Below are 21,964 nucleotides of genomic sequence, written 5' to 3'. Positions count from 1 at the left end.
GGTTGAGGTGAGTTATGAGCACCTTGGGACTCTAGAATGATTTGGTATATGATCTCTAATTATGAGTGTGTCACTCGTTGTTATGTCATTTTAGATTATCCACTTACCATATTATAGATGCTGGTTGAGGTGAGTTATGGGCACCTTGGGACTCTAGAATGATTTGATATATGAGTGTGCCACTAGTTTGATGTTGGTCATTGATCTTATGGATGCTCTTATTTATATATAAATGTGATGGATATATGATGTTTGAAACCTTAAAATGTTTTAAGGTATATTAAAATCAAGGTTTTAGGGATTATTGCCCAACCTTTTATTGTTTATGAAAAATTATGAGTGCATTTTGCACATTTGTGATTTCGTGCTTTTGTGCACATGTGTTCCATATGTTCTTGGTATGCGTATGTTCACACATTTATTTTCAAGAATATTGTTCTATCGGTTGTTGTATCTTGTTAAAGATACTTTTACATAGTTTATTCCAAAATGTTATTTTTATGGGTATTCTTTTTGAACAATATTGTTGAATCAAGGTTTGATTTTTATATATATATTTGTCATTACAAGTTTTATTACCTCAAAAGTCTTCTCCTTTTATGCCCCTTATCTAAGTGTCATCATATGTAGACAAGAATTTTATTACACCTTCGTGTGTTGGTAGCCCTTTGTTGGCTTTTGCTCTCTTGGTCTAGTAGCTGAACACACTTGTCTTGAGTGTTATTATATGTAGACAAGGCACGTTGATTCACACCATAGTGTGTGATTTTAGCCTATGTTGGCATTTGTGTCCTTGTTCTAGTCGCTGAGATGTATGCCCATGGTTGGCTTATTTCACTCATTTCAAGTGCCATCTTATGTAGACAAGAGATGTATTGTGTTTTAGCCCATGGTTGGCTTGTTACTCTTGTTCTAGTAGCTGAACATACTTGGTTTTGAGTGTATTTTTACGTAGACAAGACATGCTTTTGGTCCATGTTGACATGTATTCTCTTGTTCTTGTCGTAGATGCACTCATTTCAAGTATTATTATATGTAGACAAGAGATATTTTTACACACCTTAGTGTGTGTCATTTGGCCTTTAATGGCATTATATTTATATTCTTGATCTAGTAGCTTATATACTTGATTTACGGGTTTTGGAGGACTAATGAGGTAGTTGCTTGTAGTTGATAAACTATTTTTGAAAAATTACAAAATTTATTGTGTTTTTTTTTTAAATTAATTTTTTAACATTTAATCTATATATTAAGTGCTTACAGTTCTTCGACGACTTTTGTATTTGATATGCAAAATAAGTCTTTTGTCTCAAATGATATTCTTTTTTGAATCTTGGGTGGATGCTTTAACATATTTAGTCAAATCATGCTTCATATTTATGACATTTGTTTAACATAGATCTTCTTCCTAAAGATGTGAAAAACTCTATTGTTGATCTATGCATGTTAAATATACCTTTATAAAGTCTCTCTTATTGAAGAAAATATTTGACATGCCTTTGGACATTAGTATCCATGTTCATTTAAAACTTTTTGGACTCTTGTGTTCATTTTGACTAAAGTATGTTTGGAGCATGTTCATTGATGATTTCTTAAGCGTTAATTCATTTTGATAGTATATGCATATGCTCATTATGACCTTTTGGGCCCTCATTCAATAAAGCATATGTAGCTTATGCCTCTTCGTAGGCTTATTGTGGTGTCCCTTAGTGGACCATTTTGTTATTTTCCATTATGGGGTTGTGATTGTCCAATGATGGACCTTATAAATGCATTATGCATTCTTGCAATTCGTTTCCGCTCACTCTTTAACATGATATTTGATTTTTGAAACTTTGGTTTTCTAAACTTTCTTTTCATGCTAAAGTAATTATCCTATTATGCATAAATTTTGCACCTTGTTAGGAATGTTCCTTTTTTAGTAAAGTGCAAAGATATTTTTTACTTGTTCTTTGTTGTTGTTCCTCAGGATCTTGAAGATAAGAGGAAAAGAAATATCTTGGATAGATCATGGAAGGTGCTCATCGTTAATGACGTTGGAGGAAGACATTTGCAATGACATTCGTACTGAAGAAGCCTTGAGATTCTTCCTCTTGCTTTCTTCAATCTTTTCGTTCCCCCACGCAAAGTTTGAGGGGGGTGTTAAAATGTATCATTCAACATTTGTAATATTATATATATTTTATATATATAAAGGATAATACATATTCATATATGGTATATATGCATATGTATTATCCTAATTATATATATAAAATATATATTTCACTATTTATAGGCATAGGGGTAGTTTAGACATTTTACAGTTTTACGCATATTCCATTTGGAATATGTTTGTAATTTTACTTTTAATTTTCCTTTTTTATTTTTCTCTTTTTTGTGGTTTGCGCCACCTAGGGAGGCTCCCCAAAGAGTCGTTGGGGAGCCCCCAACGTTCACAAATGTGACCGTTGGGGGCTCCCAACGACTCCTTTGGGAGCCCCCTAGGTGGCTCCTCTCTTGTGTTATAAATAGGGGTCTCCCCCTTGTAATTTTTTCAAGATTTGGAGGAGCTCTTGCTCCATTGTAAGGGGTTTTTACCCTCTTCTTCCTCTTCTTCAATAATATTCAACTTATGACTTTATGTCATATTTTTGCCCTTTGTGTGGGTTTATGTGTTAGCACATTATGTGCTTGTGTTGTTCCTTTTAATGGGTTTATTCGCACTTCATGTGCATGTGTATGGGTTCATTATTGAACCTAATGTATGCAAAGCCATGTGTTGTTCCCTTTAATGGGTTTATTCGCACTTCATGTGCATGTGTATGGGTTCATTATTGAACCTAATGTATGCAAAACCACTTTCTAACAATCAATAAAAAATCGCATGGAACCATCTTTCTTCTTGACAAAGAGGACCGGTGCACCCCAAAGAGATACACTCGACCTAATGAAGCCCTTGTTAAGAAGCACCTGCAGCTGCTTCTTTAGCTCCACTGGTTCTGCAGGTGCCATGAGATATGATGCTCGAGAAACTGATATTGTACTAGGCATTAATTCAATCGAGAACTCAATCTCTCTGTGCGGTGGCAAACCTGGCAAAACCTTGAGAAAGACATTAGGAGTTTCTTGGGATTGGCGGGTTACTACGGTCAATTCATCCAAGACTTCTCACGTATCACTGCCCTGATGACTCGGCTATTGCATAAGGGAGTGAAGTTCGATTGGTCACGTGCAGAACGGGATCTCCCTGCGAAATAAAGTTGGTTTGGTTTGGATGATGGTAGTATAAGATTCCTTGTGGTTGTGGATGTGTTATAACCTTAAAGGCCTCGGGTCTCGGGGAATGTTTCCACAAATGTTTAAAAAAAAAAACAATTTTGCCACTTTTTAATGGGTATGAGTTGGGGTCGTTACACTGATCCCAACAAAAGGCCAAGTGCTAGACATGATGGATATGCTGCTTTCAAGATGCATCCATTCTTTGAGGGAGTTGACTGGAGCCATGTTAGGAGAACATGCGTGCCAAAGCTGGCTCCTGAGTTGCAAGTATTTTTCATTTGTTTTATATGTATATGTTATGAATGACCTGATTGAAACTGAGTTGCACAAGTCCAAGCATATATGGTTGAAGTATCTATGTAGCACACTTGACATGGCTGGGACTTTGGTTGAAGTGGGTTTGGTTCTCAGTACCTGGTTGAGTTGGCAACTTTCATATGGTGGCTTTACCCGCTTCACTCTCAGTTTCTTCATACTGCTTTAATCAGCTTCATGAAGAACCAAATCAAGCCCACCAAGTTGCTGGTGTTGTCATCATTTACACTTGTTGCTAAACAATTTCTGTGTCTATTTTTCTCTTGTAAACAAAGTCCACTTGTACAAATTATACTGGTTTCAGGTTAGTGAAACAAGTGGTGTACCAGAGTCTGAGTGGGGACCTTCACATGTTGGGAATGTCGCTTCTCAAGAAAATGTGGCTCTTGATGGCAGTGGTAGTGCCGCATCATCTTCCAAGACAGCTCCAAACATGGCAACACTTGCATCAATTGACTATTTTGATTCTAAATGGTTTGTTTTTAAAGTTCACCTTATACATTGTGCTTTGTATTTTAGTTTTGTTTGCTGTATTATCGGATTATGCTGGTCAACATTTGTTGAGAGGCAATATCTATATTTGTTGCCCTAAAGGGAAAAAAGGAAAACGCATAGCTCTATTCCATGTAATTCAATGTTGGAAGAGTGTAGCAGTGAGTAACGAATGCTCTTTTTGGATGCTTGTCTGGTTTGCATGATCTTTTTATCATTTTCAATTTTGTTTGTTAGACTCAGTAACCTTATTTTGATACTCTTCTCAGGCTGTGACATGCATTTGAGCCTGTTCTCTCAACCCATTTTTTGTTTATTAACAGGCAGCAGTTTCTGGATCCAGGGGAATCTGTAGTTATGACCGCCATGGTGAAGAAAGTACAGAAACTCACCAACAACAAGGTGCAGCTCGTCCTCACAGGCAAACCCAAGTTGATATACGTGGATCCTTCAAACTTAATGGTGAAAGAAAACCTCATCTGGTCAGATGATCCAAAAGACCTCAGTGTCCAACTCTCAAGCTCATCACATTTCAAGATCTGCACTGTATATTTCTCAACATTGTCATGTACCTCCTGAATTTGGTTCTAATGTATGTAGCCTTTCCTAGTAGCTCACTTGGTTTTCTTTTTCAGCCAAAAAAGGTGGTATCTTTTGAAGATGAAAAACAGCGAGCATGGGAATGGAAGAAGGCTATTGAGAGCCTTCAGAACCATTGATTCTTTTGATTTTTTGGATTTGCTAAACTCTTTTCTTTTTCACACAAATTGTGTTAAAACATGAGATGCTTTGAATTTACGTTGGTGGCATGAGAAGCAGAGATTTTTCTGGTGTTTTTCAAGGTATCACACCATGAGACTGCTAGTCCCTGCCATGAAATGAAAAGAAACTCTTCTATGTAACACTTTTGAGCATCTTCATGAGCTCAGGGTGAAGCATGTTTACTGTGTTGTACAAAGAATCCTTGTAATTTTAGTAATTGGATGCTATGAATTGTTGACCTGATTGGTGAATGCTCTCTTAATCTCATCCTTCAACTGACTAATTTCCGCTTCACGGTATAGAACGGTATAGAATGTTGTCTTAAGCTTTCTGGCAGACATTTCGTCATCTAAAGGACTGGCTAATTAGGACTATTTTATTGATTATATTTTAGGACAATCATTCTACCATACACTTAATAATTTTGATTATAACCATGCATCGAAGCAGCCAGTGCAAAGTCTCGTCGTGTCAGTAGAGGTCCAAGATCTGATGTTCACATATTGATTAAATGGGCTTTGAGGGCCTCCTCTTCCATTTTGATTTTCAGCCAGTGCAAAGTCTCGTCGCTTCATTAGAGCTCCAAGTTCTTTCTGTTTTTTGAAAGGCAAGCTGGGGTTAGGCAGACCCCCACCAGTCATTATTCAACTTACCACTGGGCTTTGAACCTGCAACGTCCCACCACAAGGAGACGTGCACTGACAGCTCCTACCAACCACGCTGATCCCCAGCTCCAAGATCTGGTATTCACATATTGATTGAAAGGGCTTTGGGGGCCACATCTTTCGTTCTGATTTTGAAGTTAACCATTAGCCAGACAGCAACATTAAGCGTCATTAATATCCTTAAAATATGGTACTAAAAATGTTCTCATAGAAAAAACAAATTGGAGATCGGAATATCTAGCATAGTTAATCTTGGGATATGTTTGGTTGCATTTAAATGAGATTTGAAATCTCAAACAAATGAGAGAATGAATCTCATTTACACAGCTAACCAAACATGTGATTCAAAATCTCATGCAAATGAGAGAATGAATCTCATTTGCACAGCTAACCAAACATGTGATTTGGAATCACATGCAAATAAGAAACAAAATGTGATTTGAAAACATATTTGAAGTGAATCTCGTGATTCCAAATCACATGGTGGAATATGTGATTTGAAATCATATGACTTCAAATCACATTTGATTCCATTTCATGTGATTTGGATGCAACATACCCTTGGAAAGCTCCAACATCAGCCTGAGGATTTTTTTTTTTAAGGAAAGCAAGGCAAATAGCAATGAGGAATGTGAAGCATAAGCTCTCACTCTATAATCTATCTATCTCCTGAATTTTGATAACTGTCATTGACTTCAGATTTCCCCTATTTAGCTCCTATTTTTATCTGGAAATGGAGATTTCTGCTACCTAAACTCGAGATCATATTGTCCTCGAGTTTCTATTTGATGAAAAACAAAATGCATAGAAGGAACAGTAAATTGGCACAAGTCAAGCTGAACTCTTAAAGCAGTTAAGAAAAAAAAAAAACATGATAGATCACTCTTTTATTGGAAGATTACAAGAAACTATTTGTTATATCAAATTAACCCTTAACATATTCCAAATCTAAGCCCATCACCGGGTTTTCCTTGTCAAGGTTCCTCGTTAAAAAAAACAAAGGTGACACCTACGACGGTGGGCCCTACAGGATGATCTGGGGGTCAAAAATTTTCGCGGGCCTCACCACCTAAAGAGGGGGGGGAGAATAGATAAAACCAAAGCGTAGTGCCGGAACCCGCCAATCCAGTCGGTGGTCGTGGGGGTTTTCGAGGGAAAAGGCCGATGGAGTCCCCTCCTTCCAACGATTGCTGTCCCATCTGCCACGACGATTTCACCATCGCCTGCCAGGCCAATTGCTCCCACTGGTTCTGCGGTAATCAATCTCATCCTTCCCCTTCACGGATCTTTTCCTTCTCTGATCGATTAGTGCGTAGTTCTTCTTCTTCTTCTTCTTCTTCTCCTCCTTCTTCTTATTGTTTTTGAGATCGTCACGGAGAATTACGGTTTGAGTTGCACGGAATCGGGGGTTTCTTTTTTGTTGCGTTCCGTGGCCCTCTTTTCGTTAATTGTCATGTGATGAATTGGTTTTAGAATTACGCGTTTGTCGTGATAAGATTGAATAGAGGAGTTCGCGGATCATAAAAGGGAATTTGGTTTCGATCGAAGCGGTACACGTACGCTCTGAATGTACGGATCGTTTGATATGCCATCTGGTTGTAAGGATTTGATTTTTCGTCTGATGGATCTTGCTTCGTTCTTGTTGCTGCTCGTGTTAGTTTCTCGCATCGTGCTTTCTGTTTGCGTGGTTGAGCGCCCTCCGGTTCGTCTCTGTCCGGGGGATCTACCATGTGTGTTATGATGGGAAGGAAGGAGGGTCTGGAGTATCAGGCGCATGGCGTATTGAGAGCCTCATTCACCCAAATCTTGTGAAAACATTAGTTGGTTGCTGCCTCTCTAAGATGTCCTGCTGCTCTAGGTTGGACTTTGTGAGATTATTACGTTTTCTGTACGGAAATGGTGGATTTTCCCAGCTTGGTGGCATATCTGGGGGTTAAGGAATAGAAGAATCCTTAATGGAGAAACAGAAGTTATGCTGATGATTCACACCAAAGTCCAATCACAGCTATCAGTTTTCGCTAAGGAATAATGGGGATTCGATGATATCAGCTGGATCAGGTCATGCATATTCGGTGCACCTCACACAATTTGATTATCCCTTGAAATTTCCTGTTCACAGTTTTGAATAATTGTTCTTTCTTGTGTATATGTTTTTGGTGGCGACTCGTTACTGCCTTCTTAATGAAAGCGTTCTTTCCTCATAAAAGGCAAAAAAAAAAAAAAGAATTATGAGCTAGGGAGGATCCTTGGGTAATGGAAAGTGTTGGTTACAAAATCGTGTGAATGCATATCTGGGGTCCAAGATAGACCAGTGGTGGGTAATTACTGGAATTCTAATTTTGATATATGGCTAGAGTTTATGAAGTTTATTGAGTAATATGAAATAACATGAAAATGCCATCATTATATAGAGTCCAACCATTCAAAAGATGTAAGGACAAATTTTTTGGTACAGGCTTTCTCTGTTAGAGCATGATTTTTTTTTTTTGATATTTACACGGAGAGACCACCCCTAAATCAAAGACCTAGCCGCTCTGGCTTTGCCTTCCGTACTTACAGTTGCTGTCCTGGCAGTGTAAAACCCTGTGGGCCCCCTTTCCCCCAAGGAGTGCCATGCTTCGGCTTGCACAAGGGGTGACACCCATGGGATTTGAACATAGACCACCTGCCTTTAGGGATGGCAGTGGACCAGGGGAAAGCGGGGCCCCGCCCCATTTGGACCGGGGATGAAGGGTATGAAACGGGGATGGAGGCGGGGACGAAGGTTAAAATCCATCCCCGTCCGGGGGTGGAGGCGGGGATGGACGTGCACTTTTCCCCGCCCCGCCCTGCCCCGTCCCCGCCTCATCCCCGCCCCGCCTCATCCCCGTTTGAACCGGGGATGGAGGACATGAAACGGGGATGAAGGCGGGGGTGGAGGATAAAATCCATCCCCGCCAGGGAGGCGGGGCGGGGGTGGAGGATAAAATCTTGAGGCGGGGCGGGGGTGGAGACCTTGTCCCCTGCCCCGCCCCGCCCCACTGCCATCCCTACCTGCCTTGCAGCCTAGGTCCCATCCCACTATGCCAAACCTCTTTTGGGCTGTTAGAGCATGATTTAGAAATTAATCCTTAAGAATACATTGTGGCAGTGAGGGCATCCAAAGAGGCAAGGGAGCCACTATCATAGAACTATCTAAAATGTCTGGCCAGTAATATCATACATTTTGGGGGTGATTTGTGGTTCATACATTTTTGTGACATATTATACTTGCATATGCTACACGAGTTTTCATGTGAAATTGAAATTTCAGGGTTCTCATGAACATGAAGTTTTAGGGGTCTTCATGAGCTCGAATGCATTATAGGAGGAAAGGTGGTTCACAAATTAGTGATGGTTTATCATGTGCATTTACATCACAGAAGAGTGCTTTTGTCTGCAGTATTAGGCTTTTCGTTCTCATTCAAATTTCTTCTGGCATTGATATATCCATAAAACTGGGAATGCTTGCTTGAAAGTTTGAAACTTCTTTTTATGTTGGTTTTCACTCCCATGCTAACTCCACGTGGTTCTTTATATAAAATTCTTAATCAAATAAATTTCTTATGTTGTATAGAAATGGTTCTCCTTCTTGAGTGAAATAATTTTACTTGTCTTTTTCATTTGATATCTGCTAATGTTCCCATGAGCAGTGTGGTGGACTAGACTTCTCTCTAGTTATTCCTGTAGGGCACTATTTCTTTTGGAGGTTTTGAAGTAAAATGTGGATGTCTTCAGACCAGCCTTTTCCTCAGGTTCTTGTCTGAGAGTTTTTTTTTAATGTAATGATTTTGCTTGGTTGATTGTAAAAAAAAGATGGCCATCTTTCTTTGGCTACCATTTCACAATAATTCTAGGCTTGAAACCTAGATCAATTTGTTAGATTTTACAAAATCCAGAGTTTTACCATGCGTGAAAGGTGAGGAACAAAGAGAGAGAGGAGCTGCAGAGAAATCCTGATTCCCAATACAGGAATCAACTGCTAATCTTGTCATTATATGCTATTACTAATACAAAAATTTTAGGGTACTAAAACCTTTTACAACAAAGAATAATTACATATGTGCCATTAATGAAAGAAATATCGGATTACGGGTCTGGACCCTGACCCGTGATCCGATATGAACACAAACACGTCTTTTCACCCTCCCTCAAGTTGTGCATGGTTTTAAACCATGGACAACTTACTTTTTAACATCCAAAACCTGTCTTTGGTCAATTCTTTTGTGAATATATCAGCCACTTGATCGGTAGTTCGTACAAATTTAGGCTCAATCTCCTTCTCTTCTACCTTTTGTCTCATAAAATGTTGATCTATTTCGATGTGTTTGGCACGACTGTGATAAATGGGATTGAAGGACATATTGATGACACTTTGATTATCACATAAAAGGAGGGATCAAGAGATTGATTCTCCCACTTTTGTCAGTAAGTGCGTAATCCATGTAGCTTCAGCAGTAGCAACTGCCATTGATCTATATTCGGCTTCTGTACTTGATCTAGCAACAACCTTTTGTTTCTTACTACTTCAGGATACCAAATTCATCCCAACAAACACACAATAGCTTGATACCGATCTGCGTTCGTCTGGATCTCTCGCCCACTCTGCATCAGTATAGACAATAATTTCATGTGCATTTTGTCCATTTGTCCTTTTTCTGTACAAAAGACTATCCCCAACAGTGCCTTTCAAGTACCAAAGTATCTATTTAACTGCTTCCATATGCCTTTCACGAGTCTCATGCATGAACTGAGATGCCTGATTTACTGAGTAAACAATATCAGGTCGAGTGAAAGTGAAATATTGTAACATGCCGATTATGCTATGATATTTTATAGGATCCTCATATCATACCTGCCTTGTTGAGGACATCAATAGTGTACTTATTTTGGGTGAGAGTCATTCCTTCAGAGTACTGTCAACTTCAACTCCAAGGAAGTATCGCAGTTTCCCAAGATCCTTCATTTTGAATCTCTGATTCAAGAGATGCTTGACCTCCTTAATATGAACTTTGAAGTTACCTGTGATGATAATATCGTCTACATATATCAATAAGAGAGTAACTATGTCTTGGTTCTTGAATATAAACAAGGAATGGTCAAGGAGAGATCGCTTAAAACCATATTTTTGTATTTCAAGAGAGAAACTATCAAACCAAGAATGGGAAGCCTGCTTCAACCCGTATATAACCCTTTTTAATTTGCATACGTATTTTATAGGATTGCCTTCTGCATATCTGATTGTTCTCATTTTCATAACTGGATTAAAGGTCTCATCATAATCCTGTCCTTGCTCCTGTGTAAATCCTTTGGCGACAAGTCTCGCCTTGTACCATTCTATAGTGCCATTCGATTTGTACTTTATTTTGTACACCCATTTCGACCCAACTACATTTCTGTCAGGTGGTCTGGGAACAACATCCCAGGTACCACATTCACGTAGAGCCTCCATTTTTTCATTCATTGCTTCAATTCATCTTTTAGAATTTGCTGCTTGAGAAAATGTTGTGGCCTCATCTTTCTTGCCCAAAGCAGTTAGAAAAAGTTGAAAGTCCAGTGAAAAATTTTCATAACTGACCCATCTTTCGATTGGATGATGAAAGCAGGTGGATCTTTTAACATCAAAAGTAGAAGTAAATGTAGAGGATGTATCCATTTCTTGATTAAAAATAGTGGGCACCTTTCTTCCTCGTCGAGTATAAACAAAACCTTTATACCTTTCTGGATCCAAAGATGGCTCTGTACTCTCCTGTACAATCAACCTATCAACACGCATAGTTCATTTATCCTTTTGATCACAATCTGAAGAACAAATATCATTAGTATTAGAGAAAAGTTCAGAATTCAATCAAGGATGATAGACCTCAACTTTGGAATTTGATTAAGAAGTGATGCGTCGATGATCAAAATTCAATTCATCGACGATAACATTTCTTGATATTTTGATGTGTTTGCTCACGGGATCATAGCACCTGCATCCTTTATAGTTATCTGCATAACCCACAAACCTGCACTTCAAAGCGTTGTCCTGAAACTTATGTCTCATTGAATTGTCAATATGAACATAACATACACAACCAAACACGTGCAAATCATGATAGTTGGGATGAACTTCAAATAAGGAAAAGTAAGGAGACTTGTTCTCCAAAATAATCATGGGAAATCGATTTATCACATGGACTGCTAAATGAAATGCTTCTGTCCATAGAGTAATCAGAAGATTACTATCATGTATCATACTTATTGCACTTTCAACAATTCCATTTTGCTGAAGTGTTTGAGGGCAAGACACCCTTCTCCTTATTCCATTACCTTGAAGAAAGTTAATAAAGTCACTTGAAGAGAATTCACCTCCTCCATCACATTGAAAGCAAAGAATGTTTTCAGAAAATTGATTCTTGACAAAAGAGTGAAAATTTTGGAACAACTTGAAGGTCTCAGACTTGTGTTTCATAAAGAAAATCCAAGTATAACGAGAATAACTGTCAACAAATATAAGGTAATATCTAGTTCCAGATACAAAAGCAACAGGGGCAAACCCCCAAACATCAGAACATATAATCTCAAAAGGTCTTGAAGATCTTTTATTGATAGAATGAAAAGGTAAAACATGACTCTTACATAAGAGACAACTAGAACATTTGTTGTCATTAATGTTCATTCCTAAACTAGACTTGGGAATAAGGTTATTTGAGACAAGCTTTTGAATGAAACTACTACTGCAATGACCTAAATGACCATGTCAAAGATTTGACTTATTGGATTCAGAGACAGTAAAAACACATGTAGAAATCACTGATGACGACGATGATGAGAGATTCAAGTTGGGGTCAACAGGGCGAACACGAGTATAAGGATCTTCTTGGAAAACATACATATTGCCTTGTCGTTTTTCTTTAGCGAATGTTTCCCTCGTGCAAAGATCCATGACAAGAAAAGAAGAGAGAGTAAATTCAACTGAAGCATTGATATCATCAACAAGCTTAGAAAAAAAATAATGTTTTTCTTGATGTTAGGAGCATAAAGAACCTTTGAAAGATTGAGAGAGGACTTTGACATAGGTATAACAAAATTTTCAATATGAGAGATAGAATGGTGGGATCCATCCCCAGTGACTATACTATTTCTACCAATGTAAGAAGCATGGTTTAAGAGCTTACCAATATCACCAGTAACATGAGTCGCTGCCCCAGAGTCCACATACCAAGTACCTTGCTCATTCTGTTTCAGATTTAATCCTGCCAAAACTGACAATAGCAACTCTTTTACTTCTCCACTGGCTTTTGAGCTATCTGTTCCTCTCTTTGCTTCAGTCTGTGTTAATTTTTCTTTATTTAGGGGATTAAACCAACAATTAGCTTTGATGTGCCCTCTTTTATTACACAGAAAACAATTAGGAATTGGCCTCTGCCGTTGTGAGTTAGAAGGTATGTTGGGTGTAGGTAATAGTCCATGGCCTCCTTGTCCACTTTTTCCTTGTCCTCCTCTTCCCTTAACATCATAACTTCCTTGTCCTCGTCTATAAGCTATCCCTATGGCAAAAACATCTTGCGTGCCTGTATGTATATATGATTCTTCAGAGAACCCTTTTAAGTTCATCTCATATTGAAGTAGTTTTGCACGCAGGTCTTCAAATATGGGCAGGTCAGGTAAACACAATAAGGAAGTAACAATCATATTATAATCAAGCCCCAATCCACTCAGAGTTTGTTGTACCATATCTTTATCACTCATTGCACACCCAACAACTGCTAGTTGATCTATGATGATCTTCATTTTGTTCAAGTACTCCATGATACTTATGGAATCCTTTCTTAACATCTGAAATTCTCTTTTAAGAAATAAAATCCTGGCCTGAGAAACCTGTGAATATGTTTGAACTAGTCTGTCCTAAAGTTGCATGGTTGTACAGTCATCTAGAATTGCCACAAGCACCTCTTGTGACAACGTAGAGGTAATATAAGCAACTAGCACCCGGTCTCTTTTCATCCTGTTGAGAATAGGTGGTTTTAAGTGAAGTCTTTTTATATTAGATGCTATTTGAAATTTTGTTTTCATAATGGGCTTAGTTGTAATTATTCTTTTAAGCCTCTCTCTATTTAACATAGAGAGAGGCCCTAATAACAAGTTAACAAGTTTTCTCTTCCTGTGCAGCCGTCTCTCTGTAACGACCCCAACTCCTACCTTTGAAAAAAATGCGGAATATATTTTTTTTTTTTTTTTTTTTAAAGAGTCGCGGAAAACTTCCCAGAGACCTGGGGTCCCTACAGTTTCAATTTCAGTTGGATAACCACACACCACAAAGCAACTTACATTTATCAATCATAACCAATCCACTGAACTCTTTTATTAATGAATCAAAAGAGTAATATGTTCCATGTCAAAAGTGAAATATCAATTTGCAGGAAAATCAGAAGAACTAAAAGAAAATTAACAGTAGAGCCACTCTGTCCGTAAGTGAAGTCGTCTGAAACAATTGTGACCCTCGTATCCCTCAGAAGCTAGTCGACTTCACTGCTCACCTATGCCTGGGAAAAACCAATAAAATAAGAGGGTCAGAAATCCGAAGAATTCTGCGTACAGGTTTCCCTAATGAATCAAATAAGAAAAAGAGCATAAATAAGATCCATGTAATATTTTGAGGAATACGATTAAAATCAATTACTAAGTCAATTAATCATTCATGCATAATTAAACATTTAACAAGAGGGAACACGAAATATGCAACATTGATTACAACTTAATCAATAAGGCAATTAAAATGCAAAAGAGTTCAACACCATACAATGATCAACATAAGCAACCAAGTGAACAGGTAAACATGCATGAACTAATGCATAACAAGAGTATGCATGATTTATGTGCAATGCATGAACCATTTATTATCTTCCATTTCAGTTTTTCTCTTTCCATATGCATGTCCTATTAAATGTACACATTCTTATATTCCTCTTTTTAATTACAGTGGCCCGCGGATACACCAAACGGGTACAAACCCCGAGGTCAAGTAGGGTTCCCGGGGTAGCTTCACACACAATTTGTATTTTGTTACCGGGTTCCAAACTTAGCCCACGACCGATATCAGGAAACAGCACCATCCATCGGAACCTTGGAAAACAACATCCAAAGTCGGGGACACCATGGAAAACAGCATCCACTGGCGCCACTTTCTTGGTATACCAAACAAACTCACAGCTGTGACTAACACACCACTCCCGGGTAAAGTGGCGGACTCTCCCTAAAACCGTGGCCAGGAGAAGAACCTTAATATCGGGTTCAGGGGCAACAAAACGCACACGGAGTTTTTGTATCCTCACGGTTTCCCCTAAACCGCAACATCCAAGATTCCCACGCTAGAGCAGGGACATCAAGGAGAAAGTGAATTACACTGTTCTTTATTTTCTTTTATCTGGTTATTAATTCATTTCTTTTACATTTGCAAATTTACATGCAGAATTAATAACATAAGCTTGCACATCAGCATGCTAAGCTTTTCACGGGACCACCGCCCATGACAACATAGAACAGTGCGGTAAAACAACAAATCTCACATTTGATTTGTTGCAATGCATCAAAATAACCAAAACAGAGAACAATTGGTTCTCGAGGCTCATCCAGCCACAAATGATCTAATTTAATCATTACCACATGCATAAGCAAAAATCATAAAGAGTATGCCACTTATGCATTCTTTTCACATGCTTTTCAATGCGCATTCATGTATGCAAATTGTGCATGAAACAATAATTTCATAGGCATAAGCGTACATTCACACACACACATTAAATGCATGTTTTCATGACATGCACCCACTCGTGTCAAATGCAAGAGTTCATTCATGAATCAATCCAATTAAAACATACGAACAACCATGCAGTTTTGATCTAAATTCCATGTGTATATGCACAAGTACACTCACGTACAACAATAATTTTGAACAAGGATTATTTATCAAGTTTAAGCACCTAAGGAAACATCACCCTGAATAAGCATAACATAACCAATAGGCATGTGGAACATACATAAAAACTTAATTCTATATAAGGCAAGGTTTGAACTCATAACCACACATGTACATGACAAGCATGTTACCTACTTAGCTAAATGCACACACTATGAGTCAAATTGTGGATTTAAAATAACATCTAGTTTATATAAGGTTTTTCTTGAAATTGGCTATTCAAGCTTGGCCGACTTAATTGACTAGGGTTCAGCCTCACTCCAACCGAAACCCAACCGGCAATCCCCCCCCCTGTCAGACAAGTCTTTCTTTGAATCTGTAAACCCTTGTTTCACAATTTATATTTCATACTAACAACAAAACCTTTTTCCTTTGCAGAACTTACATAAAGTTACAGGCAACTGGCCCATCTTCATATGACTCTAAGGAGTTATAAGATATGCTCTGGAGGCCAAAGAAGAGTCCAAAATAATGTGCCTAAAACTACGAAAGTATCTCTCAATCCTGTATTTAAGTGTCTTGAGGAGACCCAAACACAGCCATGACATCCATGCACTATATGAACAAGAGCTTAGTAGCTAAAGAGAGTAATTTATATAAGAACAACTCAAACACTATGAAAGATATTAAATATATGTTGATAATCCCATCCAAATTTTGCACTGAGCACAGAAATTTTCCATCAAATATGCACAGCCGGTTTAAGCCTCTTGAGAGTTAAAGGCTACTGAAAATAGCATAAAGTATATCTACTATTATGAAGCATGCCATCAGATTAAATGGTTTTCAATAGTACTCAAGCAATATTTGCATAACACACTTGAAATCTCAAAAAAATAATTGTGTGAGGTTTACTTGCCATCATAGCCACAAACTTAGTTATTGGGATTTTCAGCAAAAGAAAATCTGGAGAACAAATAAAATCTACCGTTTCCATAAAATCTTGAAAACAGAAGTATCGCATATCTAGTTGCACAGTAGATTAACTAAACAGAAACATAGGGAAAACGTCAGACTGAAGTTTTATCATCAAACATGCACTTGCATGCATTAACAAAATCATGGTTCAAAAGCTTATGTAAACCACAATCGCACTACCTATCAACATGTTTTTTTTTTTTATAGTACAGTTATAAACAGCCGATATCAAGAAGCATACATGAAACGAAAGAAGCCTCAACCATGTGTTGCACATAATTACCAAACCACAGTAATAGCACCACTTATGCTAAACAATACTAAACCAGCCACACAATCTCAACATATGCAACTCGACACCTCAAAAAAACTGAAAATCAGATTACTAGACTATTGGTAATGGAGAAAACTTTTGCTAGACAAGCCTATCGGCCACAAAACTGATTTCAATAGCATCCTCAACCCACCCAATAAGGTACCAGTATAACCCATAGCATCAAATTTCACAAAACTGACGATTTGGGGTTCCGGCGCCTCAAACCCCAAATCTGCCCCTCTACGATTTTCCTAAAATATTCCATGTAAAGCAAAATTTACACCCTTTTTCTCACTCGAAATCAAGAGGAAAACCCGTACCTCTTGACGAAATCTTCCGGCGAACTCTCCGACGACCCTTGCGGCTGCTGCTCCCCGCGGATGCCGTGAAGAAGGGAGCTTGCTGGAAGACTTTGGTGGGTGTTGGTGGCTACTGGTGGCTGCGAGTTGCCGCAGCCTTTTTCCGGCGACCCCTTCCTTCTCCGGTGCGCGCCCGCAGACAGGGAGAGAGAGAGAGAGAGATGGGGCTGAGTGAAGAGGGTGAGAGCCCCTCTCCACTCCCCTCCTTTATCGGCCCCAGGCCTCCCCCTTCTCAGCCGAGATGGGCGCGGGGTCGTTACGCTCTGCGTAACCCCCCCCTGCCCCTGCGCCCCCCCTTTCTGTTTTGGGGTTAGGGTTTTATCGGGCAACCCTTATCGGGTTGCCCTTTTCATTTAACAGGGCTGAAGAAAATGGGGTGGGGCTCGGGTCCGAACCCGAGACCCGCAACCCGGCCCCAAGACAAAATTGATCCACAAGTGGATCCAAATGGATCCACTGTGGATCCTTGAATAAAAAAAAACTTAAAAATTTTATTTATTTTAAATCTCACATTTTAAATAAAACCTTAACCCCCACCAAAATGGATCCGCAAGTTGGATCCAAGTGGATCCAACTGTGGATCCTCGAATCCGCTTAATATATATATATATATATTATGTTTCTATAGTATTACCAATATTAATATTATTTATTTATTATTATGCACATATATATATATTTAGATATATATATAAATATATATATATGTACATGGATCCGGTATATGGATCCCATACCCATCTACGCACTCCTATTGGATGATTATTATTCTCCGAATTACTTAGTTAATTACAAATTATTGTACTTATAAGTACATATCAAATTTACGAGGTAAATGTATGTGAAAAACCCCTTTATGGGTCTTGGATCTGTAATTTGGATCCAGGCCCAATTTGCAAAATTTTATAAAATTTTCGGGTTTTACATCCCTACCCCCTTAAAAGAATTTCGTCCGCGAAATTAGAACGTACTAAATGTGAGTAGTACCAAAATTAAATATATCACACGAGTACTATCGATTTGCCAACTAAGAAGATACCTTAGACCAGATCAGTCTGATCGTCCTGAGTAGAAGTCGTAACGGCATAAACTCTCCCGTTGGTCTTTCGTTGGCCTTGTTGTTGCTGAGGTCTCTGTGGTTGTGGTTGTTGTTGTTGTAGCTGTTGCTGTCCTCCCTGAGCTGCTGGCGGGTTAGGACAGTAGGGAGCGATGTGCCCTGGCTGCTGGCACCGATAGCAAACTCCCTTGAACAACGGACAAAAACCCTGTGGATGACTTTCATTACATCTACGACACATTGATTGGGCTTTCCCCTGCTGTTGCCTCTGCTGAGGTTGTCCCTGGTGCGCACCCTGCTGACGTCCTTCCTGAGTTCGCTGCTTCTTGCCAACCTGAGTCTTTTCGCCTATCGGCGGGTCCTTCCTTTTTCCGCCCGAAGCATTCCCTCCATTCATGCCTCCCTTATGTGATACATTCCGAGACCTCTCCCAGTCCTCGGTCAGTACGGTGGCCGACTCGATCGCCTCGGCCAGGGTAGAAGGACGACCCCCGAGCACACGAGTCCTTAACCCATCTTTCAGTCCACGCACGAATCTAGCCGCCCTTGCCTTCTCATTCTTGAAGAGGTTTGGACTATACTTCTCAAGACTCCAGAACTTAGTAGTGTATTCCACTAGACTCATAGTCCCCTGAGTCAGATCGAGGAACCTTTGTTGCATCTGCTCCTCGGCGTAAGGGGGAAAGTAGGCGTCCAGAAACTCCTCCCTGAACGTCTCCCAAGGAATCTCATCCCAATCAGCAAATTTCACCCTTCGCAGGGTGTCCCACCAGTTCATGGCATCGCCCTTTAAGCGGTACGTGCCAAAGGGTGTCTTTCTCTCCTCAGGGACAAGTAAGACATCAAACACCCGCTCAATCTCCTCGACCCAGCTCGCAGCGGCCTCTGGGTCTGCCTTTCCTGAAAAAGAAGGCGGGTCCAACTTCAGAAACCTCTCGAACGAAACGCCACCTGCGTTGGGAACAATGTTGACCGGAGGGTCACGAGTCGCTGCCTGCACGGCTGCCTGTGCAGCTGCCTGTGCAGCCTGTGCCGCTTGGGCCGTTTGTGCAGCTTCTGCCGCCATAGTCTCTGTCAGGGTATGGATGGCTTCCATCATGAAATCCCTTTGCTCCTGCCAGTCTGAGGGAGCAGCAGTAGAGGACGAAGCACCTCTGCGGGTATAATGCGACATCTACAACGTACATCCTTTGTTCAAATTAGACTCCTATTGATCCTACTCCCTTAAGGTTGATCACGAACAATAATTGTTCATGAAATCACACCAAGACTTATTTATTTCACAACAAAGAATATTAAATTATAATTGCAATCCATCACACAGAATTCACACACTTAAAGTAAAAGTATTAAATAGCCATACCAGTGAAGAAGACTGCTCTGGAGGACGAGTCACACTTGTCGACGCTTCAGGACAGGGCTCATATACCAAAATTTAGAAATTTAACACAAGAAAAAATGATAAAAGTGTAAGTCTTTGTGGTTGCTCTGATACCAAACCTGTAACGACCCCAACTCCTACCTTTGAAAAAAAAAATGCGGAATATTTTTTTTTTTTTTTAAAGAGTCGCGGAAAACTTCCCAGAGACCTGGGGTCCCTACAGTTTCAATTTCAGTTGGATAACCACACACCACAAAGCAACTTACATTTATCAATCATAACCAATCCACTGAACTCTTTTATTAATGAATCAAAAGAGTAATATGTTCCATGTCAAAAGTGAAATATCAATTTGCAGGAAAATCAGAAGAACTAAAAGAAAATTAACAGTAGAGCCACTCTGTCCGTAAGTGAAGTCGTCTGAAACAATTGTGACCCTCGTATCCCTCAGAAGCTAGTCGACTTCACTGCTCACCTATGCCTGGGAAAAACCAATAAAATAAGAGGGTCAGAAATCCGAAGAATTCTGCGTACAGGTTTCCCTAATGAATCAAATAAGAAAAAGAGCATAAATAAGATCCATGTAATATTTTGAGGAATACGATTAAAATCAATTACTAAGTCAATTAATCATTCATGCATAATTAAACATTTAACAAGAGGGAACACGAAATATGCAACATTGATTACAACTTAATCAATAAGGCAATTAAAATGCAAAAGAGTTCAACACCATACAATGATCAACATAAGCAACCAAGTGAACAGGTAAACATGCATGAACTAATGCATAACAAGAGTATGCATGATTTATGTGCAATGCATGAACCATTTATTATCTTCCATTTCAGTTTTTCTCTTTCCATATGCATGTCCTATTAAATGTACACATTCTTATATTCCTCTTTTTAATTACAGTGGCCCGCGGATACACCAAACGGGTACAAACCCCGAGGTCAAGTAGGGTTCCCGGGGTAGCTTCACACACAATTTGTATTTTGTTACCGGGTTCCAAACTTAGCCCACGACCGATATCAGGAAACAGCACCATCCATCGGAACCTTGGAAAACAGCATCCAAAGTCGGGGACACCATGGAAAACAGCATCCACTGGCGCCACTTTCTTGGTATACCAAACAAACTCACAGCTGTGACTAACACACCACTCCCGGGTAAAGTGGCGGACTCTCCCTAAAACCGTGGCCAGGAGAAGAACCTTAATATCGGGTTCAGGGGCAACAAAACGCACACGGAGTTTTTGTATCCTCACGGTTTCCCCTAAACCGCAACATCCAAGATTCCCACGCTAGAGCAGGGACATCAAGGAGAAAGTGAATTACACTGTTCTTTATTTTCTTTTATCTGGTTATTAATTCATTTCTTTTACATTTGCAAATTTACATGCAGAATTAATAACATAAGCTTGCACATCAGCATGCTAAGCTTTTCACGGGACCACCGCCCATGACAACATAGAACAGTGCGGTAAAACAACAAATCTCACATTTGATTTGTTGCAATGCATCAAAATAACCAAAACAGAGAACAATTGGTTCTCGAGGCTCATCCAGCCACAAATGATCTAATTTAATCATTACCACATGCATAAGCAAAAATCATAAAGAGTATGCCACTTATGCATTCTTTTCACATGCTTTTCAATGCGCATTCATGTATGCAAATTGTGCATGAAACAATAATTTCATAGGCATAAGCGTACATTCACACACACACATTAAATGCATGTTTTCATGACATGCACCCACTCGTGTCAAATGCAAGAGTTCATTCATGAATCAATCCAATTAAAACATACGAACAACCATGCAGTTTTGATCTAAATTCCATATGTGTATATGCACAAGTACACTCACGTACAACAATAATTTTGAACAAGGATTATTTATCAAGTTTAAGCACCTAAGGAAACATCACCCTGAATAAGCATAACATAACCAATAGGCATGTGGAACATACATAAAAACTTAATTCTATATAAGGCAAGGTTTGAACTCATAACCACACATGTACATGACAAGCATGTTACCTACTTAGCTAAATGCACACACTATGAGTCAAATTGTGGATTTAAAATAACATCTAGTTTATATAAGGTTTTTCTTGAAATTGGCTATTCAAGCTTGGCCGACTTAATTGACTAGGGTTCAGCCTCACTCCAACCGAAACCCAACCGGCAATCCCCCCCCTGTCAGACAAGTCTTTCTTTGAATCTGTAAACCCTTGTTTCACAATTTATATTTCATACTAACAACAAAACCTTTTTCCTTTGCAGAACTTACATAAAGTTACAGGCAACTGGCCCATCTTCATATGACTCTAAGGAGTTATAAGATATGCTCTGGAGGCCAAAGAAGAGTCCAAAATAATGTGCCTAAAACTACGAAAGTATCTCTCAATCCTGCATTTAAGTGTCTTGAGGAGACCCAAACACAGCCATG

At 39.2% G+C, this 21,964-nt stretch overlaps 2 protein-coding genes across 3 annotated transcripts in view; both read left to right on the top strand.

Annotated features, from left to right (window-relative positions):
* Positions 1-3,378: 3,378 nt before the first annotated feature.
* Positions 3,379-4,787, top strand: LOC149838313 (3-phosphoinositide-dependent protein kinase 2-like). The gene is made up of 5 exons (XM_090008222.1): positions 3,379-3,528; positions 3,673-3,786; positions 3,881-4,050; positions 4,392-4,614; positions 4,704-4,787. The coding sequence occupies exons 1-5, from the start codon at positions 3,379-3,381 to the stop codon at positions 4,785-4,787; spliced, it is 741 nt and encodes a 246-aa protein (XP_089864348.1).
* A 1,800-nt stretch (positions 4,788-6,587) lies between these two features.
* LOC149838311 (uncharacterized) overlaps positions 6,588-21,964 on the top strand; it is a 69,244-nt gene continuing 53,867 nt past the window's right edge. For both annotated transcript variants that reach the window (XM_090006513.1, XM_090006512.1), the window contains exon 1: positions 6,588-6,750. In XM_090006513.1, coding sequence (XP_089862639.1) covers positions 6,660-6,750 — 91 coding nt within the window. In that variant the 5' untranslated portion in view covers positions 6,588-6,659. The remainder of the gene's footprint in view (positions 6,751-21,964) is intronic.

This window comes from Nuphar pumila, chromosome 5 (genome assembly GCF_984573655.1).
Source record: "Nuphar pumila chromosome 5, dmNupPumi1.hap1.1, whole genome shotgun sequence".
In the NCBI taxonomy this organism is placed as follows: Eukaryota; Viridiplantae; Streptophyta; class Magnoliopsida; order Nymphaeales; family Nymphaeaceae; genus Nuphar; species Nuphar pumila.
The sequence above is the reverse complement of the archived record's forward strand: the minus strand, read 5'-3'. Positions and strand labels throughout refer to the sequence as shown.

Bases quoted from the DNA above. Each gene is read 5' to 3' on its own strand.
- LOC149838313 (XM_090008222.1), top strand. From the start codon at position 3,379: ATGAGTTGGGGTCGTTACACTGATCCCAACAAAAGGCCAAGTGCTAGA. The intron at 3,529-3,672 runs GTATTTTTCATT...TTTGGTTCTCAG, and splicing joins AGCTGGCTCCTGAGTTGCAA to TACCTGGTTGAGTTGGCAAC. The intron at 4,051-4,391 runs GTTTGTTTTTAA...GTTTATTAACAG, and splicing joins GACTATTTTGATTCTAAATG to GCAGCAGTTTCTGGATCCAG.